At 42.8% G+C, this 24927-nt stretch overlaps 1 protein-coding gene across 5 annotated transcripts in view; it reads left to right on the forward strand.

Annotated features, from left to right (window-relative positions):
• The first annotated feature begins 2675 nt into the window (after positions 1–2675).
• Positions 2676–24927, forward strand: part of CIZ1 (CDKN1A interacting zinc finger protein 1) — a 28252-nt gene continuing 6000 nt past the window's right edge. Inside the window, exons 1-8 of one of the 5 annotated variants that reach the window (XM_058159609.1) lie at positions 2676–2925; positions 7643–7755; positions 12111–12274; positions 15047–15164; positions 18198–18252; positions 20877–20959; positions 22168–22253; positions 23886–24062. In XM_058159609.1, the coding sequence (XP_058015592.1) occupies positions 2825–2925; positions 7643–7755; positions 12111–12274; positions 15047–15164; positions 18198–18252; positions 20877–20959; positions 22168–22253; positions 23886–24062 (897 nt within the window). In that variant the 5' untranslated portion in view covers positions 2676–2824. The remainder of the gene's footprint in view (positions 2926–7642; positions 7756–12110; positions 12275–15046; positions 15165–18197; positions 18253–20876; positions 20960–22167; positions 22254–23885; positions 24063–24927) is intronic. The other 4 variants (XM_058159608.1, XM_058159606.1, XM_058159611.1 and 1 more) reach the window with 4 other exon arrangements.

Below are 24927 nucleotides of genomic sequence, written 5' to 3' on the forward strand. Positions count from 1 at the left end.
TATCTATTTTCTCCTTCTTCTTCTCATCTTCCTCCTATTTCTTTCTCTCCCTCTTCTCCCCCTCCCCAATGTGTAAAATGTATCCACTATATAAGGGAACCTTTAATCTAGATTGCAGAAAATATGACTTCTGTAACAGAATCATCAGTGCTTGGAATACTTTACCTGACTCTGTGGTCTCTTCCCATAATCCTAAAAGCTTTAACCAAAAACTTTCTGCTATTGACCTCACCCCATTCCTAAAAGGACCATAAGGACCATAAGCGCACAAACGTGCCTACCGTTCCTGTCCTATTGTTTTTCTTTTCTTCTTCATATATATATATGAATATATATATATGCTTATACCCCCTAATATTTACTCATATATATGTTTATATACTATATAATCTTTTTGTATGATACTTACATATATTGTTGTGACAAAATAAATAAATAAAATAAAATAAATAAACCCTGCCATGGCCCTACAGCTTCTGCCAGGCCCAAACAAGTCCCACGTTTTGCCATCATCAGTCTCCTGTTTTGCAGAAGCTTCTCCAAGCAAGGACGCAAGATCCGTTGACATGGCAACAGCTGTGGGGATTTTTAATTTGTTTTCACTTTTGCGGCAAACCTGTCCTGCTTTCACTCGAGCTGGGCATCATCAGCTAGTGGCAGCTGGCAAAGTCCAGGTGGAGGTGTAGGAGGGGGAGTTGGTTCTTTAAAAAAGCACCTTGACGCTCATTTGTTTCCGTAGGTAGAAAGAACCCCGTTAGCAGTGACCCAATCTCAGTTCTCAAGGTGTAAAGAACCTCAGTTCCTGCGGAGGGGAATTTAGGCAGCTGCTGCTTCGAAACAAACCCCAAAAAGAACAATTTTATTGAAGAGGGAGGAAGAATAGAATTGGTTTAATAAGAACGAAGAAGTGAGTCACAACGGCTATGAAATTGTAAATTGTGTCTGAGAGATTGATAGATATGTAGATATATAGATAGATACGTAGATAGATATGTAGATAGATAGATATGTAGATTAGATAGATAGATAGATAGATAGACAGACAGATAGAAAGAATAGAATAGAATAGAATAGAATAGAATAGAATAGAATAGAATAGAATAGAATAGAATAGAATAGAATATATTATTGGCCAAGTGTGATTGGACACACAAGGAATTTGTCTTGGTGCATCCGCTCTCAGTGTACATAAAAGAAAAGATAACTTTATCAAGGTACAACATTTACAACACAAATGATGGTCAATATATCAATATGGGCCTCTGGTGGCTCAGACTGCTAAGACAGTCTGTTATTAACACAGCTGCTTGCAATTACTGCAGGTTCAAGTCCCACCAGGCCCAAGGTTGACTCAGCCCTCCATCCTTTATAAGGTAGGTAAAATGAGGACCCATATTGTTGGGGGCAATAAAAGTTGACTTTGTATATAATATACAAACGGATGAAGACTATTGCTTAACACAGTGTAAGCCGCCCTGAGTCTTCGGAGAAGGGCGGGATATAAATGCAAATCAAAAAAATCAAAAAAATCATAGATAGATAGATAGGTAGGTAGATAGATGAGATAAAAGATAGAATAATAATAATAATAATAATAATAATAATAATAATAATAATAATAATAATAATATTTTTATTTATAGACCGCCCTTCTCCCAAAGGACTCAGGGTGGTGTACAGCCACAAATAAAATACAGAAAGAAACAACAATACAAAACTAAAAACAACCCTTAAAAAACCTATTTAATTTGGCTACTTATAGATAAAAATATTCCCCCTAAAATTTACTAAAAAATTTTAAAACCCATAAATCAATTTAATAATATAAAATTTAAGCGAATACATGACAGGTAGATGGGTAGATGATAGATTAGACAGACAGATAGTCAAACAGATAAATGGTAAGAGATAGATACATGATAGATAGATAGATAGATAGATAGATAGATAGATAGATAAATAGATAGATAGATAGATAGATAGATAGATAAGATGAGATAGATAGATAGATAGATAGATAGATAGATAGATAGATAGATAGATAGACAGACAGACAGACAGACAGACAGACAGACAGATAGACATGGTAGATAGACATAATAGATTAGGTAAATGAAATAGATGTTAGATAGGTAGGTAGATGATAGATTAGACAAACAGACATAGAGAGATATACATGATCAATTAGATAACTGGATGGATGAGATAGACAATAGGTAGGTAGGTAGGTAGATGATAGACATGGTAAATAGACACGACAGACAGATTAGATAGGTACAACAACGAAATAGACGTTAGACAGATAGACATAATATAGATATCCACGATAAATTATAGACAGACAGACTTGACTGACTGAGCAGGGACTTCAAAATCCCCCGAGTATTTTTTTAAAAATTCCTAAAAGGATGGGGGGGGTGGCATTTAATCCCTCCGCCCTCCCCCTTTGAGCCCCCCCCCCAGTTCATGCTCCTCCTCCTCCTCCTTGCACCCCCAGGAGTTGGGGTGGGGGGCCCTCGAAAGACCCTCTGTGTGTCTGTGTGTCTGTGTGTGTGTTTGTTTGTGTGTGTGTGTAAGGATTGCTGCGCCCAGCCTCGCTTCCAGCCCAGAGCGCAGGACCGGAGCCGGAGAGGCGCGCCGCCTTTCGCCTCCGCCCCCAGCAGCAGGCGCGTTCCCGAGCCTGCCGAGCCAGGAAGAGCCGCCTCCTGCCTCCTTCCTCCTTCTCCTCCTCCGTCCGCCAGCCGAGGCCGGGTTCCCGGTCGGTCCGCCTGCCTTTCCCCTCCCTTCCCCGCGGCTGCCCCGGCGCCTTCCTCCCCAGCCGGCCATGTTCGGCCAGCAGCATTTGCTCCGCTTGCAACATCTCCTGCAACAGCAGCAGCAGCAGAGCCCGGCGGCGGCGGCTCCAACCCAAGCGACGCCCAGCCGGTAAGCCTTTGGCTGGCCAGGCCGGCGGCCTGGGCTTGGCTCCCGGCCCCGGGGAGGACGAGGAAAGGGGGGGTGTCGGTCCCCCCGCCGCGCCCCTTCCTCTGCGCGCCTCCTTCCCCTGGCCCGTGCGTAAAGGTGCCCAAAGGGGAGACCGCGGCTGTTGCGCGCCCCCCGCGGCCAGATCTTGGGGGGAGGGAGGAGGAGGTGCCGGTTTGGGGGTGGGTGGGGGTGGGGCAAATGGGATTTCCTGCCGGCGATCCTCTGCAACCCTTCCCCCCAACTCTCCTCCCCCCTCCCCCCCAAGATAGAGGGATGCATGCGCTGCCCAGCCCAGAGGAACCGGCTGCCTTCCTTGGAAAGGTCCAGTTTTCTCCCAAGTTCCTTAAGACTCATGTTCCCAGGCTTCCCAGCTCAAGATTCCATGCTTCTCAGCTCAAGATTCCACGCTTCCCAGTTCAAGATCCCATGCTTCCCAGTTCAAGATCCCATGCTCCCCAGCTCAAGATCCCATGCTTCCCAGCTTAAGATCCCATGCTTCCCAGCTCAAGATCCCATGCTTCCCAGCTCAAGACCCATTGCTTCCCAGTTCAAAATCCCATGCTTCCCAGCTCAAGACCCATTGCTTCCCAGTTCAAAATCCCATGCTTCCCAGCTCAAGATCCATTGCTTCCCAGCTCAAGACCCGTTGCTTCCCAGCTCAAGACCCATTGCTTCCCAGTTCAAAATCCCATGCTTCCCAGCTCAAGACCCATTGCTTCCCAGTTCAAAATCCCATGCTTCCCAGCTCAAGATCCATTGCTTCCCAGTTCAAGATTCCATGCTTCCCAGCTCAAGATCCCATGCTTCCCAGCTCAAGACCCATTGCTTCCCAGCTCAAGACCCATTGCTTCCCAGTTCAAAATCCCATGCTTCCCAGCTCAAGACCCATTGCTTCCCAGTTCAAAATCCCATGCTTCCCAGCTCAAGATCCATTGCTTCCCAGTTCAAGATTCCATGCTTCCCAGCTCAAGACCCATTGCTTCCCAGCTAAAGACCATTGCTTCCCAGTTCAAAATCCCATGCTTCCCAGCTCAAGATCCCATGCTTCCCAGCCTGCGTACAACCTCTCCCCCCCCCCCGGCCCCTTACCCTAAGGAGAGCACCCCCTCAGCTAAAGCACCTGGGCTTGCAAACTCTTTTGACACCCCACTGTTCAAAAGAATAGATCTCTCCCCCCCACCTCCTCTGGTCTTTGGGATTAGAATAGAATAGAATAGAATAGAATAGAATAGAATAGAATAGAATAGAATAGAATAGAATAGAATAGAATTTTATTGGCCAAGTGTGATTGGATACACAAGGAATTTGTTTTGGTGCATATGCTCTCAGTGTACATAAAAGAAAAAGAAAAAAGAAAAAAAAATACATCAAACATTCAACATTTACAACACAAATGATGGTCATAGGTTGCAATTTAACCCTTAATGATAGCAACAAAAAGTTACAGTCATACAGTCATAAGTGGAAAGAGATCGGTGATGAAAACGATGAGAAGATTGATAGTAGTGCAGATTTAGTAAATAGTTTGACAGTGTTGAGGGAATTATTTGTTTAGCAGAATGATGGCCTTTGGGGAAAAACTGTTCTTGTGTCTAGTTGTTCTGGTGTGCAGTGCTCTATAGCATTGTTTTGAGTGTAGGAGTTGAAACAGTTTATGTCCAGGATGTGAGGGATCTGCAAATATTTTCACGGCCCTCTTCTTGATTCGTGCAGTATACAGGTCCTCAATGGAAGGCAGGTTGGTAGCAATTATTTTTTACAAAGCCCATTACTCCCCACCACCATCCAAGGAGCTAGAGTAGGAAGCTGGCTGTGGAGGATGGATGTTTGGCTGGCTGGCTTTCTTTCTTGCCCAGGCACACGAGAAAGGGCCATGTGTGTGTGTGTGTGCACGCACACACACAAAGGAATAACAACTTTTTGGGCCTCCGCCTGCGGGAGAAGTTGTCGGGTTTTTTTTTCCTCGTTCAGTGACTGCAATTGAGACTCGGTCGTTAAGCAGAGCGGTTGCTGAGAGAAACCCTCACATCCGAGAGGATCTCGCAGTGGCCTCCAGTTACGTTGCTTCACGCGCTGGAGGTTTTATTGCTTAAGAGAAAAAACACATTTTCCATTCCATTCCAGCGTGCCTGCAGCCCGAAACATGGCGTGCAAAAGGAATTTGACCAGCGATCCTTTTTTTATGAAGCAGGATTACAAAATTCAGCCACCCTAGATCCGATGGGGTCTGTGAAGAAAGCGTCGAGCAGATGCTGAGGATTTTGGGACCGGGGTGTTTGAGATGATGGGGCCCCCCAAAATTGCAAGAAAAAAAAGAATCCTGCTTAGGCTTCTAATTTGAAACATATTTAGTTTCACAGAGTCTTTTTAGTGGTGCCCCCCCCCACAAATTGAAAAACACCAAGCGAGGCCCCATCCCTCTTGCAAGGAAGCCGGGAAGCTGGTCAACCACAGCTGGATGCTGTTTGTTTGTTTGTTATTATTAATTTATGATTTGCCGTCCATCTCGTTTCCAAGCGACTCTTGACTTCTGCTTACGGCAGAAAGAAACCCATTAAAATCATCAAATATAAACATACCCAATAATATCACAATCCAAATAGAATAAAATCATTTTTTTTTGTGTGTAAAATTTTTTATTTTTAAAACACATTAAAACCAAAGACAAAACGTGCAACATTTATATAGATATCACTGTTTATCAGCTATTCAAGGCAGTCCTTTCCTATTATTTAGACATATTTTAGTTTTGTTTTTTTGTTTGTTTGTTTACATTTATACCCCGCCCTTCTCCGAAGATTCAGGGCGGCTTACAGTGTATAGGGCAATAGTCTCATTCTATTTGTATATATTTTTACAAAGTCAACTTATTGCCCCCCCAACAATCTGGGTCCTCATTTTACCTACCTTATAAAGGATGGAAGGCTGAGTCAACCTTGGGCCGGGCTTGAACCTGCAGTAATTGCAGGCTTTGTGTTCTTAATAACAGGTCTCAATAACAGGCCTTACCAGCCTGAGCTATCCGGCCCTTATCTTACTCTACTTTTATTTATGTACCGTTCCTATTTTCTAACCATTTATACCATTTGCTCCAGGCCTTACAATATTCTGTGTCCTTTTTCTCTTTAATTTCTTTTGTAAGTTTGTCCATCTCTGCACAGAATAAAATCATTGATGGAGAAAAGAGGCAGATTGGATGTTCACATGCATTTTTTGGGGGGACGGGGAGAGAAGTTAGAGGTTTTAAATGCAGGTAGTCCTCGACTTACGACCACAACTGAGCCCAAATTTTTACGTTGTTAAGGGAAACATGTGCGAAGTGAGTTTTGCCCCGTTTTACGACTTTTCTTGTGCGCTGTTGCTAAGTGGAACCCTTGCAATTGGTAACTTAAGAACACGATTGGGAAGCGAATCCGGCTTCCCCCGTTGACTTTGCTGGTCAGAAGGTCACAAAAAGAGGATCGCTGCAACCGTCATAACTATGAGTCAGCAAATATGAGTCAGCCTCCGGATGATACAAGCATCCAAATGTAAATGTGTGCGACCATGGGGATGCTACAATGGTCATTAAGTTTGAAAAACGGTCGTAAGTGCCTTTTTTCAGGGCTGTTGTCCATTTAACGACCACAGTTTTAAGCAATAGAATGGAGCTGGCAGAGCGTTTTAATGGCCGGATGCCTTTCTTGTTGCCAGTGCGGAGTTTTGTTCAGCAGAATATATATTCTCTTTGTGCCCAGAGAGAGAAATATCTGCCTCTACCTAAGATCGAACTCAGAGCCTCCTGATTGTGAGGCGAGAGCTCCACCACTAGGCCACCACACCACTCGAGCGGAGAACATAGAATAGAATAGAATAGAATTTTTTATTGGCCAAGTGTGATTGGACACACAAGGAATTTGTCTTGGTGCATATGCTCTCAGTGTACATAAAAGAAAAGATATGTTCATCAAGGTACAACATTTACAACACAATTGATGGTCAATATATCAATATAAATCATAAGGATTGCCAGCAACAAGTTATAGTCATACAGTCATAAGTGGAAAGAGATTGGTGATGGGAACTATGAAACGATTAATAGTAGTGCAAATTCAGTAAATAGTCTGACAGTGTTGAGGGAATTATTTGTTTAGCAGAGTGATGGCCTTCGGGAAAAAACTGTTCTTGTGTCTAGTTGTTCTCGTGTGCAGTGCTCTATAGCGTCGTTTTGAGGGTAGGAGTTGAAACAGTTTCTGTCCAGGATGCGAGGGATCTGCAAATATTTTCACGGCCCTCTTCTTGATTCGTGCAGTATACAGGTCCTCAATGGAAGGCAGGTTGGTAGCAATTATTTTTTCTGCAGTTCTAATTATCCTCTGAAGTCTGTGTCTTTCTTGTTGGGTTGCAGAACCGAACCAGACAGTTATAGAGGTGCAAATGACAGACTCAATAATTCCTCTGTAGAATTGGATCAGCAGCTCCTTGGGCAGTTTGAGCTTACTGAGTTGGCGCAGAAAGAACATTCTTTGTGGTGCTTTTTTAATGATATTTTTGATGTTAGCTGTCCATTTGACATCATGAAGACCTCAACCTGCTTCCTCCCTGCTCCAAGATAAAGCGCCACTCCACTTTATAACACTCCAAATGAACTGTTATAAATCAAGGATTACCTATATTCTGGTCCTTTCCCCCCCTCTAGAACGGTGACACCGTCCCAGCAACAGATGTTAACTCTGCAGGCACCCAATCCGGCATCGCTGCTGAACGCTAATCCTGTGCTCCAGCGAGCTCTTCTCCTGCACCAAATGCAAGGTACAATCTCTTCCACGTTTTCCTCTCCTTCCTTCCACCCTGATCCAGACAGATACCTCGACCCCAGAACCTTGATTTCAGTTTTTGGATGCTATCTTTAATATCCAGTTTTGGATAAGTCCAGGAAGCCCATTCTGTAATTGCTAAATCCTGGTTTACAGCTCAAATTGTCTTGGGCCAACGTTTATGAAGACCTGTGTGGTCCACAAATACAAATAATAATAATAATAATAATAATAATAATAATAATAATAATAATAATAATAATAATAATAATAATAATAATAATAATAATAATAATAATAATAATATAACAACAGCAACAACAACAACAACAGAGTTGGAAGGGACCTTGGAGGTCTTCTAGTCCAACCCCCTGCCCAGGCAGGAAACCCTACACCATCTCAGACAGATGGTTATCCAACATTTTCTTAAAAATTTCCAGTGTCGGAGGATTCACAACTTCTGCAGGCAAGTTGTTCCACTTATTAATTGTTCTCACTGTCAGGAAATTTCTCCTTAGTTCTAAGTTCCTTCTCTCCTTGATTAGTTTGTATCCATTGCTGTCCTCAGGTGCTTTGGAAAATAGCTTGACTCCCTCTTCTATCTATCTATCTATCTATCTATCTATCTATCTATCTATCTATCTATCTATCTATCTATCTATCTATTTATCTATCCATCCTCTTATATCTATCTGTCTGCCTTCTATCCTATCTATCTAATCTCTTTGTCTGTCTTCTGTCTATCTGATCTCTGTCTATCTGTCTCTGTAATCTCTTGTATCTATCTGTCTATCTTCTGCCTATCTAATTCCTCATCTCTTCTCTTCTCTTCTCTTCTCTTCTCTTCTCTTCTCTTCTCTTCTCTTCTCTCTCTCTTATCTATCTTGGGCTTGACTGTCTACACAGGCTTCTGCTAACTAACACTGTTTCTCTAGAACCATCACTTGCTGAAACCTCAAACTTTGTAGCAATAAACTTAAGCTTATTTCTTAGTTCTAAGTTGCTTCTCTCCTTGATTAGTTTCCACCCATTGCTTCTTGTCTTGCCTTCAGGTGCTTTGGAGAATAGCTTGACTCCCTCCTCTTTGGGGCAGCCCCTGAGATATTGGAAGACTGCTATCATGTCTCCCCTAGTCCTTCTTTTCATTAAACTAGACATACCCAGTTCCTGCAACCGTTCTTCATATGCACATGCGCACGCAACCCCACCCCACCCCCGCTGCCTCCCCTCCTGGCACGCAATGGCAAAAAGGTTAGCCATCACTGGTATAGGGTCTCCTCCTTCAGCAGGGGGTTGGACTAGAAGACCTCCAAGGTCCCTTCCAGCTCTATTCTATTCTTAATCTGGCCATCGCTTTTTGATTCCTCCTGTATGTAACTTGGGAGGTTTGCAGGGAGCAAAACAACCTTTGGGATCCTTTTTCAGTTCTTGCTGCTAGGTGAGGTTTCCGCCAACCGCGATCTGAACCCTGAGCCTCCTTTGGTCACCGACGGTTTCCATTTCGGAATATTCGATGCCAAGAGACATTTGAGAAAAGAGCCCGTGGCTGAATAATTCAGGAGCTGCTCCGTTTATGGCCCTTTCAAATGTCATCCGGATATCAGCTCAGGGTTTCCTCTCCGCGAATCGCAAATATTACCCTTGAAAGTGTCTGGATGGATCTGCAATAAAACCAGAGGAAAGGGATTTATTTTATGGCTTGATCACAATTAACGGTAGAATCGGTTCCTCCTTGTTCCAAATGCAGGGGGGGAAACTCCAGTTGTGTCCAACAAACTTTGATTTTTCTTGCCCGCCTCCTGACCTTACCCGTTAATACTATTATTATTTATGATGTATTTTTAGAACATAATAACAGAGTTTGAAAGGGGCCTTGGAGGTCTTCTAGTCCAACCTCCGCTCAGGCAGAAAACCCTATACCAGTGATAGCTAACTTTTTTGCCATCGCGCGACAAAAGCGGGGGGGGGAGTGCCCACACCCATAATTTTATGCCCCCTGTGCATGCGCGTGCAACCCTCCCACATTCCCACCGCTTTTGGCACATGGTGGCCCGGTAGGCCCGTTTTTTGCTCTCCCCAGGCTCCAGAGCCTTTCTGGGAGCCCGGGGAGGGCAAAAATGTCCTTTCCCACCTCCCCTGGAAGCCCTCCGGAGGCCAGAAACAACCTGTTTCCCTACTTCCGGTGGGCCCAGGAAGCCCAAATATCAACTGGCCGGCGTGTGCATGCGCACCGGAGCTGAGTTCGTGTGCCCACTGATATAGCTTCACGGGCCACAACTTCTGGAGGCAAGCCATTCTTCTGGTTCAACCAATCAATCAGAACAGACCTGGAAGGGACCTCGGAGGTCTTCTAGTCCAGCCCCCTGCTCAAGCAGGAGACCCCATACCATTTCAGACAGGTGGCTGTCTAGTCTTTTCTTAGAAAACCTCCAGTGATGGAGCACCCACAACTTCTGGTGGCAAGCTGTTCCACTGGTTCATTGCCCTCCCTGTTAGGAAGTTTCTCCTTAATTCCAGGTCGCTTCTCTCCTCGGTTAGTTTCCATCCGTTGTTTTTTTTTTTTTGTCTTGCCTTCTAGAAAATAAGTTGACCCCCCCTCTCCTTTTTGTGGCAGCCCCTCAAATTACTGGAATACTGCTTTCCTGTCACCCCTGGTCCTTTTTCTTTTCATTAACCTGTCATTTTTTATTTTTTAATTAAACTATTAATTTGTAACTCAAGGCTGAGAACACCCTTACTATCCCTTCCTCCTCCTATTTTCCTCACAACAGCAACAGACAAAGTCACCCAGCCGGTTTGTTTTTTTTTAATTGAAAAAGTTTTACAACAAACAAGTTTTTTTTTAAAAAATTCCCCCCTTCACCCTCCTCCCCTCTCCCTCCCCCTTCACCCCCCCCCCCGAGACTTCCCAGAGCAAAATACAGGGTATAACATCTAACAAACATACGCTAAAATACTACAAAAACCATACCCCATAATCCCTTCTCCCCCATTGATCCCTTAACTCCCCATTCCCCTTTTAAACTAATACCCAGATACAATACAATCCCTACCATCTACTCATACGCTATTTGATACTTTTTGGTCTGATACTTATTTTAAATATAATCAATCCATTTTCTCCATTCCACTATGTATCGTTCTTGTGAGCGGTCTTTCAAATATGCAGAAATTTTTGCCATTTCTGCTAAGTTTGAAACTTTTAAGTGTCCATTCTTCAATTGTAGGCAGTTCTTCTTTCTTCCAATGTTGCGCCACCAAAAGTCTCGCTCCTGATATTAAGTTCGATATCAATTTAGTCTCTATTACTGTACTGTCCGTGATTATGCCTAGTAAAGACAATTAGGCGTAAACTTTTATCTTCTTTTTCAAAATGTTCTGCATAATCCACCATGTTTTAATCCAAAACGATTTAATTTTTTTACAAGTCCACCATGTATGATCATAAGTAGCATCTTCACAATCACATCGCCAACATTTGGGTACCCAGCCGGTTTTCACGCCTTAGGTAGGACTATAACTCGCTGTCTCCCGGTTTTTAGGCCGGCGCCTGAACCACTATACCCAATGGGCACATTTATTTTATTTATTTATTATTTAATTAGATTTCTACCCTATGGAACGAGCTTCCCCCTGGACTTCGCCAACTTCCGGACCTTTGGACCTTTCGCCGCGAGCTTAAGACCTATTTATTTATCCGTGCAGGACTGGCATAGAATTTTAGTTGTTTTTAGGGTTTTAAATTTTTAAATTAGATTTTGGGATTTTAAAAGTATTTTTAGATTGGGCTAATTTAAATAAGTTTTTTAATTAATATTTTATTCTACTGTATGTATTTGATTGTTGGTTTTATTTTGCCTGTTCACCGCCCTGAGTCCTTCGGGAGAAGGGCGGTGTAAAAATTAAAATATTATTATTATTATTATTATTATTATTATTATTATTATTATTATTATTATTATTCTGATGCCATTCTAAAATCTCTTTTCTTGTATTGTCTTGAGTTTGGTTGTTCCCGCCCAAGGTGATGTGGGGGGGGGGGCCAACACACCGAGCCTCGGTTAACTTAAACTCCCTGGACTGTAGGATCCTGGGTTCGAAACACACCCTGCGTTGGCAGCCTGGTCCAACCAATCTCCCCATAACTACACCCATTCAGGGCAAACTTTGGTTTGTTAGGAAAATACAGTTGTTCAGCAGCGGCTGGAATATTCCTTGGGTGGGCAAGGCAGCGTGGGGAGCAGCCAGCCAGCTTTGGAAGGCCCCACGTTTTGCGCAATGTCTAATGTGTTTTTTTTTCCTCTCTCACTCTTTCTTGCTCTCTTTTTTTTTGGGGGGGTGTCTTTACAGGTAACCTGAGAGGCTTCAATGTGGCCGCCGCTCCTGTATTACAGCAGTTCTTCCCTCAAGCCACCCGCCACTCGCTGCTGGGCCCCCCACCTGTCTCCCTCAAGCCCCCCCACCTGGGTTTCCCAGCCCTCCCGTTTCATCGCCAGAACCGTCCCTTCCGTAAGGTGAGTCCCTTCCTCGCATTTAACGTCTCACCGATCCTCGCAAGGACCGGCCCTGGTGTGAACAACACCCCTGCGAGGTAGGCAGAGTCAAGAGGGAGCCCTTGGCAGTCCGGGGGCGAACAGATCCTCCGTCTTTCTGGTCTAAAATCCAAACCATTTTTTAGCCATTTTTCTCCCTCTTCTGGCTACAGACTTACAACCTTCCGTTTAGCGACCTTTCAGAGTGACAAAAAGGCCCTGAAAAAAGCGATTTACGAGCCGTTTTTCCACACTTAACGACCGCTGCAGCATCCTCCATGGTCGTGTGATCAAAATTCAAGCGCTTGGCAATATAATTTATAGTTACGACGGGTTGCGCTGTGTCCGCGATCCCCTTCGGCGACCTTCAGGCAAGCGTTGTCGATGTGGGAAGCCGGATTCTTGTAACAACTGTGTTCCTTTTCTTTTTTTTTTAATTAATATTTTTTTATTTTTTAACAAAAGAAGACAGGTAACCAACAAGACATAACAAACACTAACGTAAAACATATAGTCCTTCTTTCCATCAGCTTCGTTTCAGTATTCCTCTGATATTTATATTTCCCCCCCCCCCGTTTCATTTAATTATACTTATCTTTTTTGTCCCATTATCCTTTATTTCTATATATATATACTATCCTACCAATCCTTATGACAATTCATTTTCTTTCATGCACTACCCTTTTTTGTATGAGTGTATATGAGCTTTTCACCTTTTTTATCATTTAGCATTTCTAATTTCTATCCGGTTATACAATTTGTTCCACAATATATAATAGAATTGAATTTTTTTTTATTGGCCAAGTGTGATTGGACACACAAGGAATTTGTCTTGGTGCATATGCTCTCATAAAAGTACATAAAAGAAAAGATACCTTCATCAAGGTACAACATTTACAACACAATTGATGATCAATATAGCAATATAAATCATAAGGATTGCCAGCAACAAGTTATAGTCATACAGTCATAAGTGGAAAGAGATTGGTGATGGGAACGATGAGAATATTAATAGTAGTGCAGATTCAGTAAATAGTCTGACAGTGTTGAGGGAATTATTTGTTTAGCAGAGTGATGGCCTTCGGGAAACAACTGTTCTTGTGTCTAGTTGTTCTGGTGTGCAGTGCTCTACAGCGTCGTTTTGAGGGTAGGAGTTGAAACAGTTTATGTCCAGGATGCGAGGGATCTGCAAATATTTTCACGGCCCTCTTCTTGATTCATGCAGTATACAGGTCCTCAATGGAAGGCAAGTTGGTAGCAATTATTTTTTCTGCAGTTCTAATTATCCTCTGAAGTCTGTGTTTTTCTTGTTGGGTTGCAGAACCGAACCAGACAGTTATAGAGGTGCAAATGACAGATGCAAATATAATATTCCGTATCTTCTTTTTCTTTTATCTCCTTTGTTAATTTATCCATCTCGGCACAGTCCAGAATTTTCCTTAACACTTCCTCCTCTGATTGTGTATTCTCATTTTTCCAATTCTGTCCATAAGCTATTCTAGCGGCTGTTATTATATGTAAGATTAGGTATCTTATTTCTTCATTATTTTCTTTTTTTTCCTCCCGTCTATACTGTATTGTTCCGTTCTCATCCTGCAGTTGATGTATTGTTCTTTTTGCTTTTTAACAACCGTGTTCCTAGCTTAAGAATGGCCGTGATTCGCTTAACCACGTAGGCAAGGCAGGTCGTAAAAGGGGGCAAAACTATTTAACGACCGTCCTGCTTAGCAACAGAAATTTTGGGCTCAATCGCGGTCGTAAGTCCAGCACTATATATATATATATATTATGGGAGTGATAACAACGCTGGTTATCCTTCAATCTTCATCCCGATGGTTGCTCTCTTTTCCTCCCATCTTTTTATCCATTTATCTGCTGACTTCAAGCCCTTTGAGCGGGAAAGTCAGGAAAAGTTAACAGTAAAAATCAGAATAAAAGATAAAATGGATTTTTACTTCTTTTCACTGCAAATGCAGGTAGTTTTTTTCAGAGGGTATCAGCAACAATTAATTTCCCATTTCTGCTTTCCTGTTCCCTGTTCTCATTGGACAGTTTGGGGGTTCATTTTCTGATTTTGCAGAGTCCCGTCCCACGCCCCACCCCCGTCCTCTTTTCCTCCTGCGTGTCTGACTGGAAGCGTTGAGCCCCTTCTCTGGATTATTATTGGTCTTTCTCTGCTTTTCTGCCTCCTCCAGAAATGCCCTTCCAAAGGAATTATGAATATTGGAATGTGCAGAAATGAACAGATTAACGTTGGTAATTAAGGAGAAAGAACAAACTGAATATTATATGATACGGGAATTATTTTATCAGTGGTTAGAGAATAAAAATGGAAGTTGGAACTAAAAGAAGGAGATTAAAGAAGAGTAGAAAATACGTTAAGATAGAGGTGCAAACAATATGATAATTGTTAGTATTATGATTATTATGCTTAATATTATATTCTTATTAGAAGACACGTTAATAGGGAAAAATGAGCAAGTTTACTATGCTCAATTGTTCAATATACTATAATTGTAAGATTAGAGAATTAATATCGATGTAGTGAATGATGTTGCAAATTCTGATGCTTTATTGCACAGAGATATCCGTACCCAGACGACACGCTGTTTAAGAGAAGATGGATTGTTTAAAAAACAAAATAAAAACTTTTTATAAAAAAAAATAAACGGATTTATGAAAAGTTATCCTTGCAATTCACTCCCCTGTTTTGTTTTGTTTTTAAAAAAAACACCTATATCTTTTGTACTGCAGGAGTTTCCCAGGGTTGCGGAAAGGAAGCGAGAGGCAGACGGCGCCTCGTCATCCGTACCAGGACAAGGCGAGGAAGGGGCTGCACCGGTGGGAAAGCAGCCCGGCTCTCCCCCTTCAGGTAGGACAGGGGTCGGCAACCTTAAACACTCAAAGAGCCACAAAGGTCCTAACCGGAAGCCCCCATTCAATTCTGGAGCCTACCAGAAGTCCAGTTCCCCCCACCATAGAGTCTCCTCCTAGCACGGCGTCCTTTTTCCTCTACCTGTCCTAACCAAAAGCCCTATCAATTGTGGAGCCGACCGGCGACAGGGAGCCCCAGCAGAGGGATGAAAGAGCCACATGCGGCTCCAGAGCCCCAGGTTGCTGACTACTGAGGTAGGGTAAGGCCTCTCCTAGTAACTCAAAAAGAGGCTGGTTTGACTTGCAAATGAGATATTGGATGAGGAAAGAGACAGGGTGGTGGATTCGATTTAAATCGAGTCGATTTAAATTACGATTTAAATCACTAGTAAAAAAAGGCTTGATTTAAATCAGCTCGATTTAAATCATAATTTTGCAAGAGCAGCTGTCGTCTCTGTCCCGCAGCGGCTCCCCCTCTGACCCGCTGTTGACTCACCGACCATCCCAGTCACTTTAATGGGACGGCTGGGGATGCGGCAGAGACGCCACAAGGTGAGAGACGTGGCGGGCAGCGGGTGAGTGGATGCCCGCTAACAGGCGCCGCTGCCATGATGGATCTGAAACGACAAGGCGCTCTTTAAATGTAAGGGCTCATTCTTGGCTGGCAGTTAGAACCTTTACTATGATTATTTGCAGATAAAAAGGAAGGTTTCCTATTTAGTTTGCAGAGCTTGGATTCATTGAATGAGTTTGCCCACAATGTAAATATTGCAGGTTCGAATCCCTAGTGCGGGGTGAGTAATGGGTGAGCTCCCATTACTTGTCCCAGCTTCTGCCAACCTAGCAGTTCGAAAGCATGTAAAAAAAAAAAAAGGCAAGTAGAAAAAATAGGGACCCCCTTTGGTGGGAAGGGAACAGCGTTCTGTGTGCCTTTGGCGTTGAGTCATGCCGGCCACATGACCATGAAGACGTCTTCGGACAGCGCTGGCTCTTCGGCTTTGAAACGGAGATGAGCACCGCCCCCTAGAGTCGGGAACAACTAGCAAGTATGTGTGAGGGGAACCTTTACCTTTTTTAACTAAGCTCCATTTCATGCTGAATAAACTTAAATTATGAATGGATCTTAAATCGAAAACTATCTTTAGGGAGAGATTTTTTTTTTTACTCCAAAAGCATTTTATGAAAATAAATTTGATAAAAAAAAAATCCGATTTCAATTTTTAAAAATCCAATTTAAAATTTAAAAATCCAATTTATTTATTTTTAATAAAAATCATCAATTTTTATCCACCCTGGAAGGGAGAGAGATCTTCAGGACCCCGATAAGAGCGGGAAGAGGCGTTGCAAATCCCTCCCTGGTCACATGATCAAAATTCAGAGGCTTGGCCACTGGCATGTACTTACGACAGTTGCAGTGTCTCGGGGTCACGCCATGATCCCTTTTGGGGACTCCTTGACCCACAAAGTCGATATGGAAGCGAGATTCACTCGACAACCCTGGTCCTCACTGAACGACCGCAGAGCTTCACGTAACTGCAGGTAGTCCTCGACTTACGACCACAGTTGGCCCCCAAATTCCTTTTGTTAAGTGAGACATTGGTTACCGTTCTTGCCACTTGGCTTGTCAGAAGGTCGCAAAAGCGAACCACATGACACCAACCGTCATAAGTATGAACCACTGAAGCCACTGAATTTGGATCTCGTGATGCTGGGGAAGGGGGAGAAACTCTGAAAAACGGTCAAAATGGGACCTTTTTTGTCCGCGCCGTTGTAACTTTTGCTCACTAAACGGACTGTTGTCATTCGAGGACTACCTGCACGGTGCCAAGGAAGGTTGTGAAATGGGACGAAAACTCACTCAACGGCCGCCTCGCTTGGCCACAGATATTTTGGGCTCAACCGGGGGGGTCGTCAATCTATTTTTCTGCGATTATTTATTTTAATTGATACGTTTATAGATAGTAAAAGTTATGAAGTTAAGCTGGAAATATTATATTTGAGAGATCTTATTTGAAATGATATTTGATTGATGGAGTAGTATTGGAGGATTGGATATTAAATCTTACGACAATTGAAGAAATATATAAGTGATGAAAATTTGAATTTGAGAAGCTGGATTGTAATTTAAGAAATGGACTTATGAAATTTGAAGGAATATATAAGTGGGTGGAAAAAAAAATTGAACTTTAGAAGATGGACTAATTTTTAAAATGGACTGTAAGAAGAACGGACATTAAATGTTATGGCAACTGAAGAAATATATAAGTGATAAAAATTTGAGTTCGAGAAGATGGACTGTAATTTGAGAAATGGACTTATGAAATTTGAAGGAATATACAAGTGGAAAAAAATTGAATTTGAGAAGATGGATTAATTTTAAAAATGGAATGTAAGAAGAAGTAATATGTGAAGTTGGTATTGCTTCTTTTCTTTTTTTCTTTTTATTATACTTTCCTATCTTTTATTCTTAATGTGAGGATCTAAAGTTTTAAATTTTTAAAGGTGGGAGGTTATGTATATTTTGCATACTTTAGCTTGTGATTGTTGGTTATAATACCGGTATTTGCTCTGGGAAGTCTGGGGGAAGGGGAGGAGGGGGGGCGGAAATGATACATGGATTGATTATTAATGTACAGTAATTTTTGAAGATATGAAATTAAAAAAAAATTAAAATGATATTGGGGATGCTCGACTGCCATTTCAGGAAGAAAAGGAGAGAAAGTAGGTAGGAAAGAGTAGAGAAGGAGGAGGGGAATAAGAAGGTTAGATAGGGTGGAAGAAGGGTGGAAGAAGGGAGGAGTGGAGAAGGAGGAGAGGAAGTAGTAAAGTGAAGGAGATGAAGGATGGGAAAGTAGTAGAGGGTAGAGAGGGAGGTTGTGAAGAAAGGAAGTGGCAATCGGGCAGGCCTGAATCAGTTATAAATAAAAATTAATGATTAATGATGGATAATAGTTTGTACATAAATATGATGTTGGAAAATGGAAATAAAAATTATTCAAAAAAAATAATAATCTATTTTTCTGCCTTGCAGAGACCTTCCTGGAGTCTTCTCAAGATGGCGAACCAGCAGCCAAACTGCCTCGAAGGTAACCATTATTCCTGCAAAGGTCATCTGAAACTTCCTCCCTTGGATTTTTATTATTTTTATTTATTTATTCGAATTTTTATACCTCCCTATCTCCCGAAGGACTCAGGGCGGTTCACAGCCAGATAAAAACATGCGAATAATACAGGTTAAAAACAACAATTAAAAAACGTATTAATTAGGCCGAATTAAAATATCACTAGAATAAAATAACATAAAACCCCATTAAAAACTAAATTTAAAAACTAAAACCCTAGGCTAGCCCTGCGCAAATAAATAGATGTGTCTTAAGCTCGCGGCGGAAGGTTCGGAGGTCAGGAAGTTGACGAAGCCCTGGGGGAAGCTCGTTCCAGAGGGTGGGAGCCCCCACAGAGAAGGCCCTTCCCCTGGGTGTCGCCAGTCGGCACTGCCTGGCGGACGGCACCCTAAGGAGTCCCTCTCTGTGAGAGCACACGGGTCGGTGGGAGGCGATCGGTGGCAGTAGGCGGTCCCGTAAATAACCCGGCCCTATGCCATGGAGCGCTTTAAAGATGGTAACCAAGACCTTGAAGCGCAACCAAAAGGCCACAGGTAGCCAGTGCAGTCTGTATTGCAGATATGGAGATCCTCCATCTGCAGATATGGAGATCCTCCATCATCCAGGTCACGGTTGTCCCAAAAGTGCTTTTTTGGTTTTCTAAGAGGCAGCTGGACTGTCTTGGTTTGTCTTTGAAGACGTATCGCTTCTTGCCCAAGAATCTTTTTCCCCTCTGAAGAAAAGAGCTGAAGAAGCTCCTTGGATGAGAAACGAAATGTCTTCAAAGAAAAACCAGAAAGTCCAGTTGCTTCCTGGAAAAACAAAAAAAAAAACCCACCACCTTTGGGATTCCTTTAGTTGGAGTTTCTTCCTCGAGTTCTACTTTCCAAAAGTCACAAAAAGATTTTGGCACGCCTGCCGTGGCCCGTTGGACATGCTCTGAATTTCTTCTCATGTCCCTTTATCACTTGTTGCCTTTACGTACAGTGAGAGCTTCTGCACCAGAGACAAATTCTTTGTGTGTCCAGTCACACTTGGCCAATAAATAATTTAACATAAATTTATCCTATCAATGAATAGAATTAGAATTAGAGTAGAATAGAAATAGAAATAGAAATAGAAATAGAAAAGGATAGAATAGAATAAGGAATGGAATGGAATGGAATGGAATGGAATAGAATAGATTTATCCTATCAATCAATAGAATAGAATAGAATAGAATAGAATAGAATAGAATAGAATAGAATAGAATAGAATAGAATAGAATAGTTTATCATAAATTTATCCTATGAATGAATTAGAATAGAATAGAATAGAATTAGAATTAGAATAGAATAGAAATAGAAATAATAGAAATAGAAATAGAAATAGAAAAGGATAGAATAAGGAATGGAATGGAATAGAATAGATAGTTCATCATAAATTTATCCTATCAATCAATAGAATAGAATGAGAATAGAATAGAAATAGAAATAATAGAAATAGAAAAGGATAGAATAAGGGATGGAATGGAATGGAATGGAATGGAATAGAATAGAATAGAATTAGAATAGAATAGAAATAGAAATAGAAATAATAGAAATAGAAATAGAAAATGATAGAATAAGGAATGGAATGGAATAGAATAGATAGTTCATCATAAATTTATCCTATCAATCAATAGAATAGAATGAGAATAGAATAGAAATAGAAATAATAGAAATAGAAAAGGATAGAATAAGGGATGGAATGGAATGGAATAGAATAGAATAGAATAGAATAGAATAGAATAGAATAGAATAGAATAGTTTATCATAAATTTATCCTATGAATGAATAGAATAGAATTAGAATAGAATAGAATTAGAATTAGAATAGAATAGAAATAGAAATAATAGAAATAGAAATAGAAAAGGATAGAATAGAATAAGGAATGGAATGGAATAGAATAGAATTAGAATTAGAATTAGAATTGAATTGAATTCTTTATTAGCCAAGTGTGATTGGACACAAAGGCATTTGTCTTTGGTGCATAAGCTCTCATTGTACATAAAAGCTATAAGTGATAAATCATGATCTTAGTCATCATAAGAATACATTTATCATCATAAGATACAGCACTTGGTGATATCTAATCATAGGATGCAAAATAATCGATCAAAATCACACTAGGAAACTAAATTAAACAATATAAACCGTAAAGATACAAGCTGCAAGGTTATAGCCATAAGTAGAAAAGGTAATAGGTAATAGAAAGGATGAGAAGAAGAATAGTAATAAAAGCTTAGTAAATAGTTTGACAGTCTTGTAGGAATTAAGTTGTTTAGCAGAGCGATGGCCTGGGTGTGGGGGGCAAACCCTGAGAGCTTCAAATTCCTCCTGTGTGTGTCCAATCCCACTTGGCCAGGGGTCTGCAAACTTGACTCTTTTAAGACTTGTGGACTTCAACTCCCAGAGTTCCTCAGCCAGCAAAGCAAAGCTGGCTGAGGAACTCTGGGAGTTGAAGTCCACAACTCTTAAAAGAGCCGAGTTTGCAGACCCCTGCACTTGGCCAATAAAGAATTCAGTTCTGTTCCTATTCCTTTTCCATTCTATTCCAATTTTTTTTTTTTTTTGGGTTCTTTGCCCAAGAAGTGAAGTGGAGATCTGCGATGCTGACGATACAAAAAGAGAAGATATTCAAACAGGAAGAGATTCCGAATCCATGGCAACAGGTAGGGATTGAATTTATTTTATTTATTTATTATTTATTTTATTTAATTAGATTCTTATACCGCCCTTCTCCCGAAGGACTCAGGGCGGTGAACAGCCAAATAAAACAGCTAATACATAAATAAGCTTAAAAACATATTAAAAACTAATTATAAACTGGCCAAATTTAAAATTAACACTAAAATAAACAGTCCTAAAACAGTCCTAAAATGCTGTTGCGATGTTTTGAGGGGGGGTCCCATGATCACCATTGGCCGGCTTCCGACCAGCAAATTCAAGGTGTGGGGGGGAGAGAGAGACGGAACTGCCTGATTCACTTAGTGACTGTGGCGAAAAAGGTCATAAAATCAGTCAAACGATGATCCCCCCTAATGATTTATATCCCATTATAAGCAAAATCCAGATGTATAATCCCAAATATAATCCAAATCCAGATTATATATAATGATTATATTAGCGATGGAAATTCCAGTCTCAATGATGGGGTCAAGGACTATCAATGCAGGTAGTCCTCGATTTATAACAGTTCATTTAGTGACCGTTCAAATTTACGACGGCGCTGAAAAAAAACTGACGACTGATTTTCACACTGGGATTATACATTTGGATCGAAATTCAGATGGTTGGTAACTGGTTCGTATTTATGACGGGTTGCAGCGTCCCGGGGTCACGTGATCCCCTTTTGCGACCATCTGATGAGCGATTCACTTTATGACCGTTTTACTGACTTATCAACGGCAGTGATCCACTTAACAACGGTGGCAAGAAAATGGAGCAAACTCGCTTAACAGATGTCCAGGTTAACAACATAACTGCTGGGCTCCATTGTGGTCGTAAGTCAAGGCCTGCCTGCATAAAGATCTGCAGCCAAGGAGAAAAAATAAAAAACATGCTAAAGACATAAAGTTAAATATTCTTAGAAGTTCTTTGTATCTCATAGAAAAAGGAATCAATGCTTCTTAGTTGGAGAGAAAAGCCAAATATTTTGAGAAAGCTTTCCTGCACCGAGCAGGGGATGGACTAGATGACCTCCAGGGGCCCTCCCAACTTTCGACAGCTCAATAAGCAGGGGTCCTGAAGGCCATGCAGTTCAGGCACCATTCGGCAGAGCGAAGGTTTGCCTTCGGCTCAATTATACGCAGCCAAAGAGAGTCCACCTGCCCTTCTTCTGTCTCTGAGGATCTGAGTTTGAATTCAGACTTCCCTACAGTGTCTTGTTTCCTAGATGCTGGGGAAGGGAACGTCACCGTGGAGGCTTCGGAGGAGAACTTTGAAGAGGAGGAGAAGACCTCAGAGGTGAGCCAAAAAGGGTGGGGACAGTGAATGGAGGTGGACCGGCCCTGAGTTCCCCTGCTGCTAGGATCATCCCCAGGGGGTCTATGACAATTTGCCACGGCCAACTCATCATGGTCAACTGGCCACATCCAACTCACCATGGCCAACTCATCATGGCCAACTTGCCATGGCCAACTCATCATGGCCAACTCACCACATCCAACTCACCATGGCCAACTCATCATGGCCAACTCATCATGGCCAACTCATCATGGCCAACTCATCATGGCCAACTCGCCATGGCCAACTCCTCATGGCCTCGTGGCTCCCATGTGACAGCACTCCTGCGCAGACTGCACTGGCTACCTGTGGCCTTTCGGGTGCGCTTCAAGGTTTTGGTAACCATCTTCAAAGTGCTCCATAGCTTAGGACCGGGTTACCTACGGGACCGTCTGCTGCCACCGATTGCCTCCCACCGACCCGTGCGCTCTCACAGGGAGGGACTCCTTAGGGTGCCGTCCGCCAGGCAGTGCCGACTGGCGACACCCAGGGGAAGGGCCTTCTCTGTGGGGGCTCCCACCCTCTGGAATGAACTTCCCCCGGGACTTCGTCAACTTTCCGACCTTCGAACCTTCCGCCGCGAGCTTAAGACACATCTATTTATTTGCGCAGGACTGGATTAGAATCTTAATTTTAAATTTAGTTTTTAACGGGATTTTATTATTTTAATTAGAATTTTAAAATTCGGCCTTATTCAATAAGTTTTTTAATTAGTGTTTTATCTTGTATTTATATTTGTGTTTTTAATAGGCTGTAAACCGCCCTGAGTCCCTCGGGAGATAGGGCGGTATAAAAATGTGATTAAACAAATAATAAATAAATAAATAAATGTGAATGGCAAACATGGAAATCTTTTGGTATCGGTTTTCAACAATTAAATGGAAATTGTTAAGTTCTCTTGCAGCAAGTTGGCCGTGGCAAGTTGTCCCATTCTGATATCCCAGTTGCCTGAGGGATACAAAACAGCCGCCCAAATGTGGCCGGAATAGGAACTCTTCCTTTCTGTTTGGGGAAAAGGCCTGTGTTGTGTCTGCGCCCCCCAAGCCGGTCCCCTTGCCAGAAAGTGACTTGGAAAGTGAGGGGGAAGGGCCGTCAGGACTTACCTCGGGAGCACCGGCTTCCCTGGCTCACCTCCAGGAGCCAGAGGCAGGCCAGATGGAGGAGATAATGAGGCCTCCATCCCCTGACTCTTTTCCCCCCACAGGCCACGCCTCCAGACCCAGCTGATGGCAATCAGGCCTGGCTGGACCCTAGGTTTCATAGGCAGGAGAGGAGGGAACAACAGAAGCAGGGGTGGGGCAGGCCTAGGAAGTGCTGAGTCATGGAGCCACACCCCACAGGATATAAAGGCAGCAAGAACTGCCGTGCCTCTTCGTAGCAGGCAAATCAACTGATTAACTAAGAGCTGAAGTTTGTTCCTGGGTGACTCATCGGCGTCGAGGGAGATAACAGAGACACTTTCCAGACGCTGGCTCTTTTGCTGCCAGAGCTGATAGTGCCGGCTAATTAAGCCATCACTTGGACGGAGGCGAAGGAGGACAGAGCAGCCTGCCAGCCCCAGAGAGTTGAGCCATGCCTATCCTCCCATGCCAGGTGCTGAGCAACGCCGGTGCCCTGAAGGTGACCATCCAGCAGAGCAGCGAGAGCCGGGCCATCAGCACCACGTCGGCCATCAAGCCGGGCCCCTCCGGACCTCCCCTGCAAGCCCCTCCCGGGGCCGCCCTGAAATTCTACTGCTACGTCTGCAGAAGCAACTGTTACAACCAACAGGTGCGGAGGGGAGGGGAGGCGGGGGCGGGGGGTGGAATTTCCCAAGAGGGGCGGGTTGGGGGAGGCCAGAGGGGGGTTTGGGGGCAGAAGCACACGTGGGTTCTGCAAGCGCATCTGTCTGGGGAGAACCAGGATTTCAGATCCGGGTTTTGTTGAAGAAAAAAATGCTGAACTCCTTCGAGAAGGAGAACAATGCAAGCTTGGCTCTAAAAGAAAGAAAAAAACCAGACAGCAAAATCTATCAGTTGTGGTTCCTTGTCTGCATCTACAATGGCCCTCCCGCCCTCCTTTCCCTTCTCTCACCTTCCTTCCTTCCTCCCTCCCTCCCTCCCTCTCTCCCACTCTCTTTCGCCTTCCTTCTCTCCTTCCTTTCATGCCTCCATCCCTTTCTTCCTCTCAACTTTCTCTCTCCCTCCCTCTCTTCCTCTCATCTCCTCCCTCCCTCCTTCCCTCTCATTTTCCTTCCTTCCTTCCTTCCTTCCTTCCCTTCCCTCCCTCCCTCCCTCCCTTCCTTCCTTCCTTCCTTCCTTCCTTCCTTCCTTCCCTTCCTTCCTTCTTTCCTTCCTTCCTTCCTTCCTTCCTTCCTTCTTTCCTTCCCTTTCCCCCTCTTTCCTTCCATTCAAAAGCGGGTGTGACTCACTTAACAACGGTCTTACATAAGCGTGGAAATCCTGGTCCCAATGATGTGGTCATAAGTCAAGGACTACCAGTGTCACCAAGCTGGTCTCCTTCCCTTTAGCTCTCAGTAAAAAAAAACCAGATTCGGTTTTCTTGCTTGCTTTGTAAGGGTCCAGATTCCAAGGAAGGGACTGTTTGGATGGGAGAGCTAACCAATTTTCTCTCCTCTCCTCTCCTCTCCCTTTCC

This window comes from Ahaetulla prasina, chromosome 16, assembly GCF_028640845.1.
Source record: "Ahaetulla prasina isolate Xishuangbanna chromosome 16, ASM2864084v1, whole genome shotgun sequence".
Lineage (NCBI taxonomy): Eukaryota > Metazoa > Chordata > Lepidosauria > Squamata > Colubridae > Ahaetulla > Ahaetulla prasina.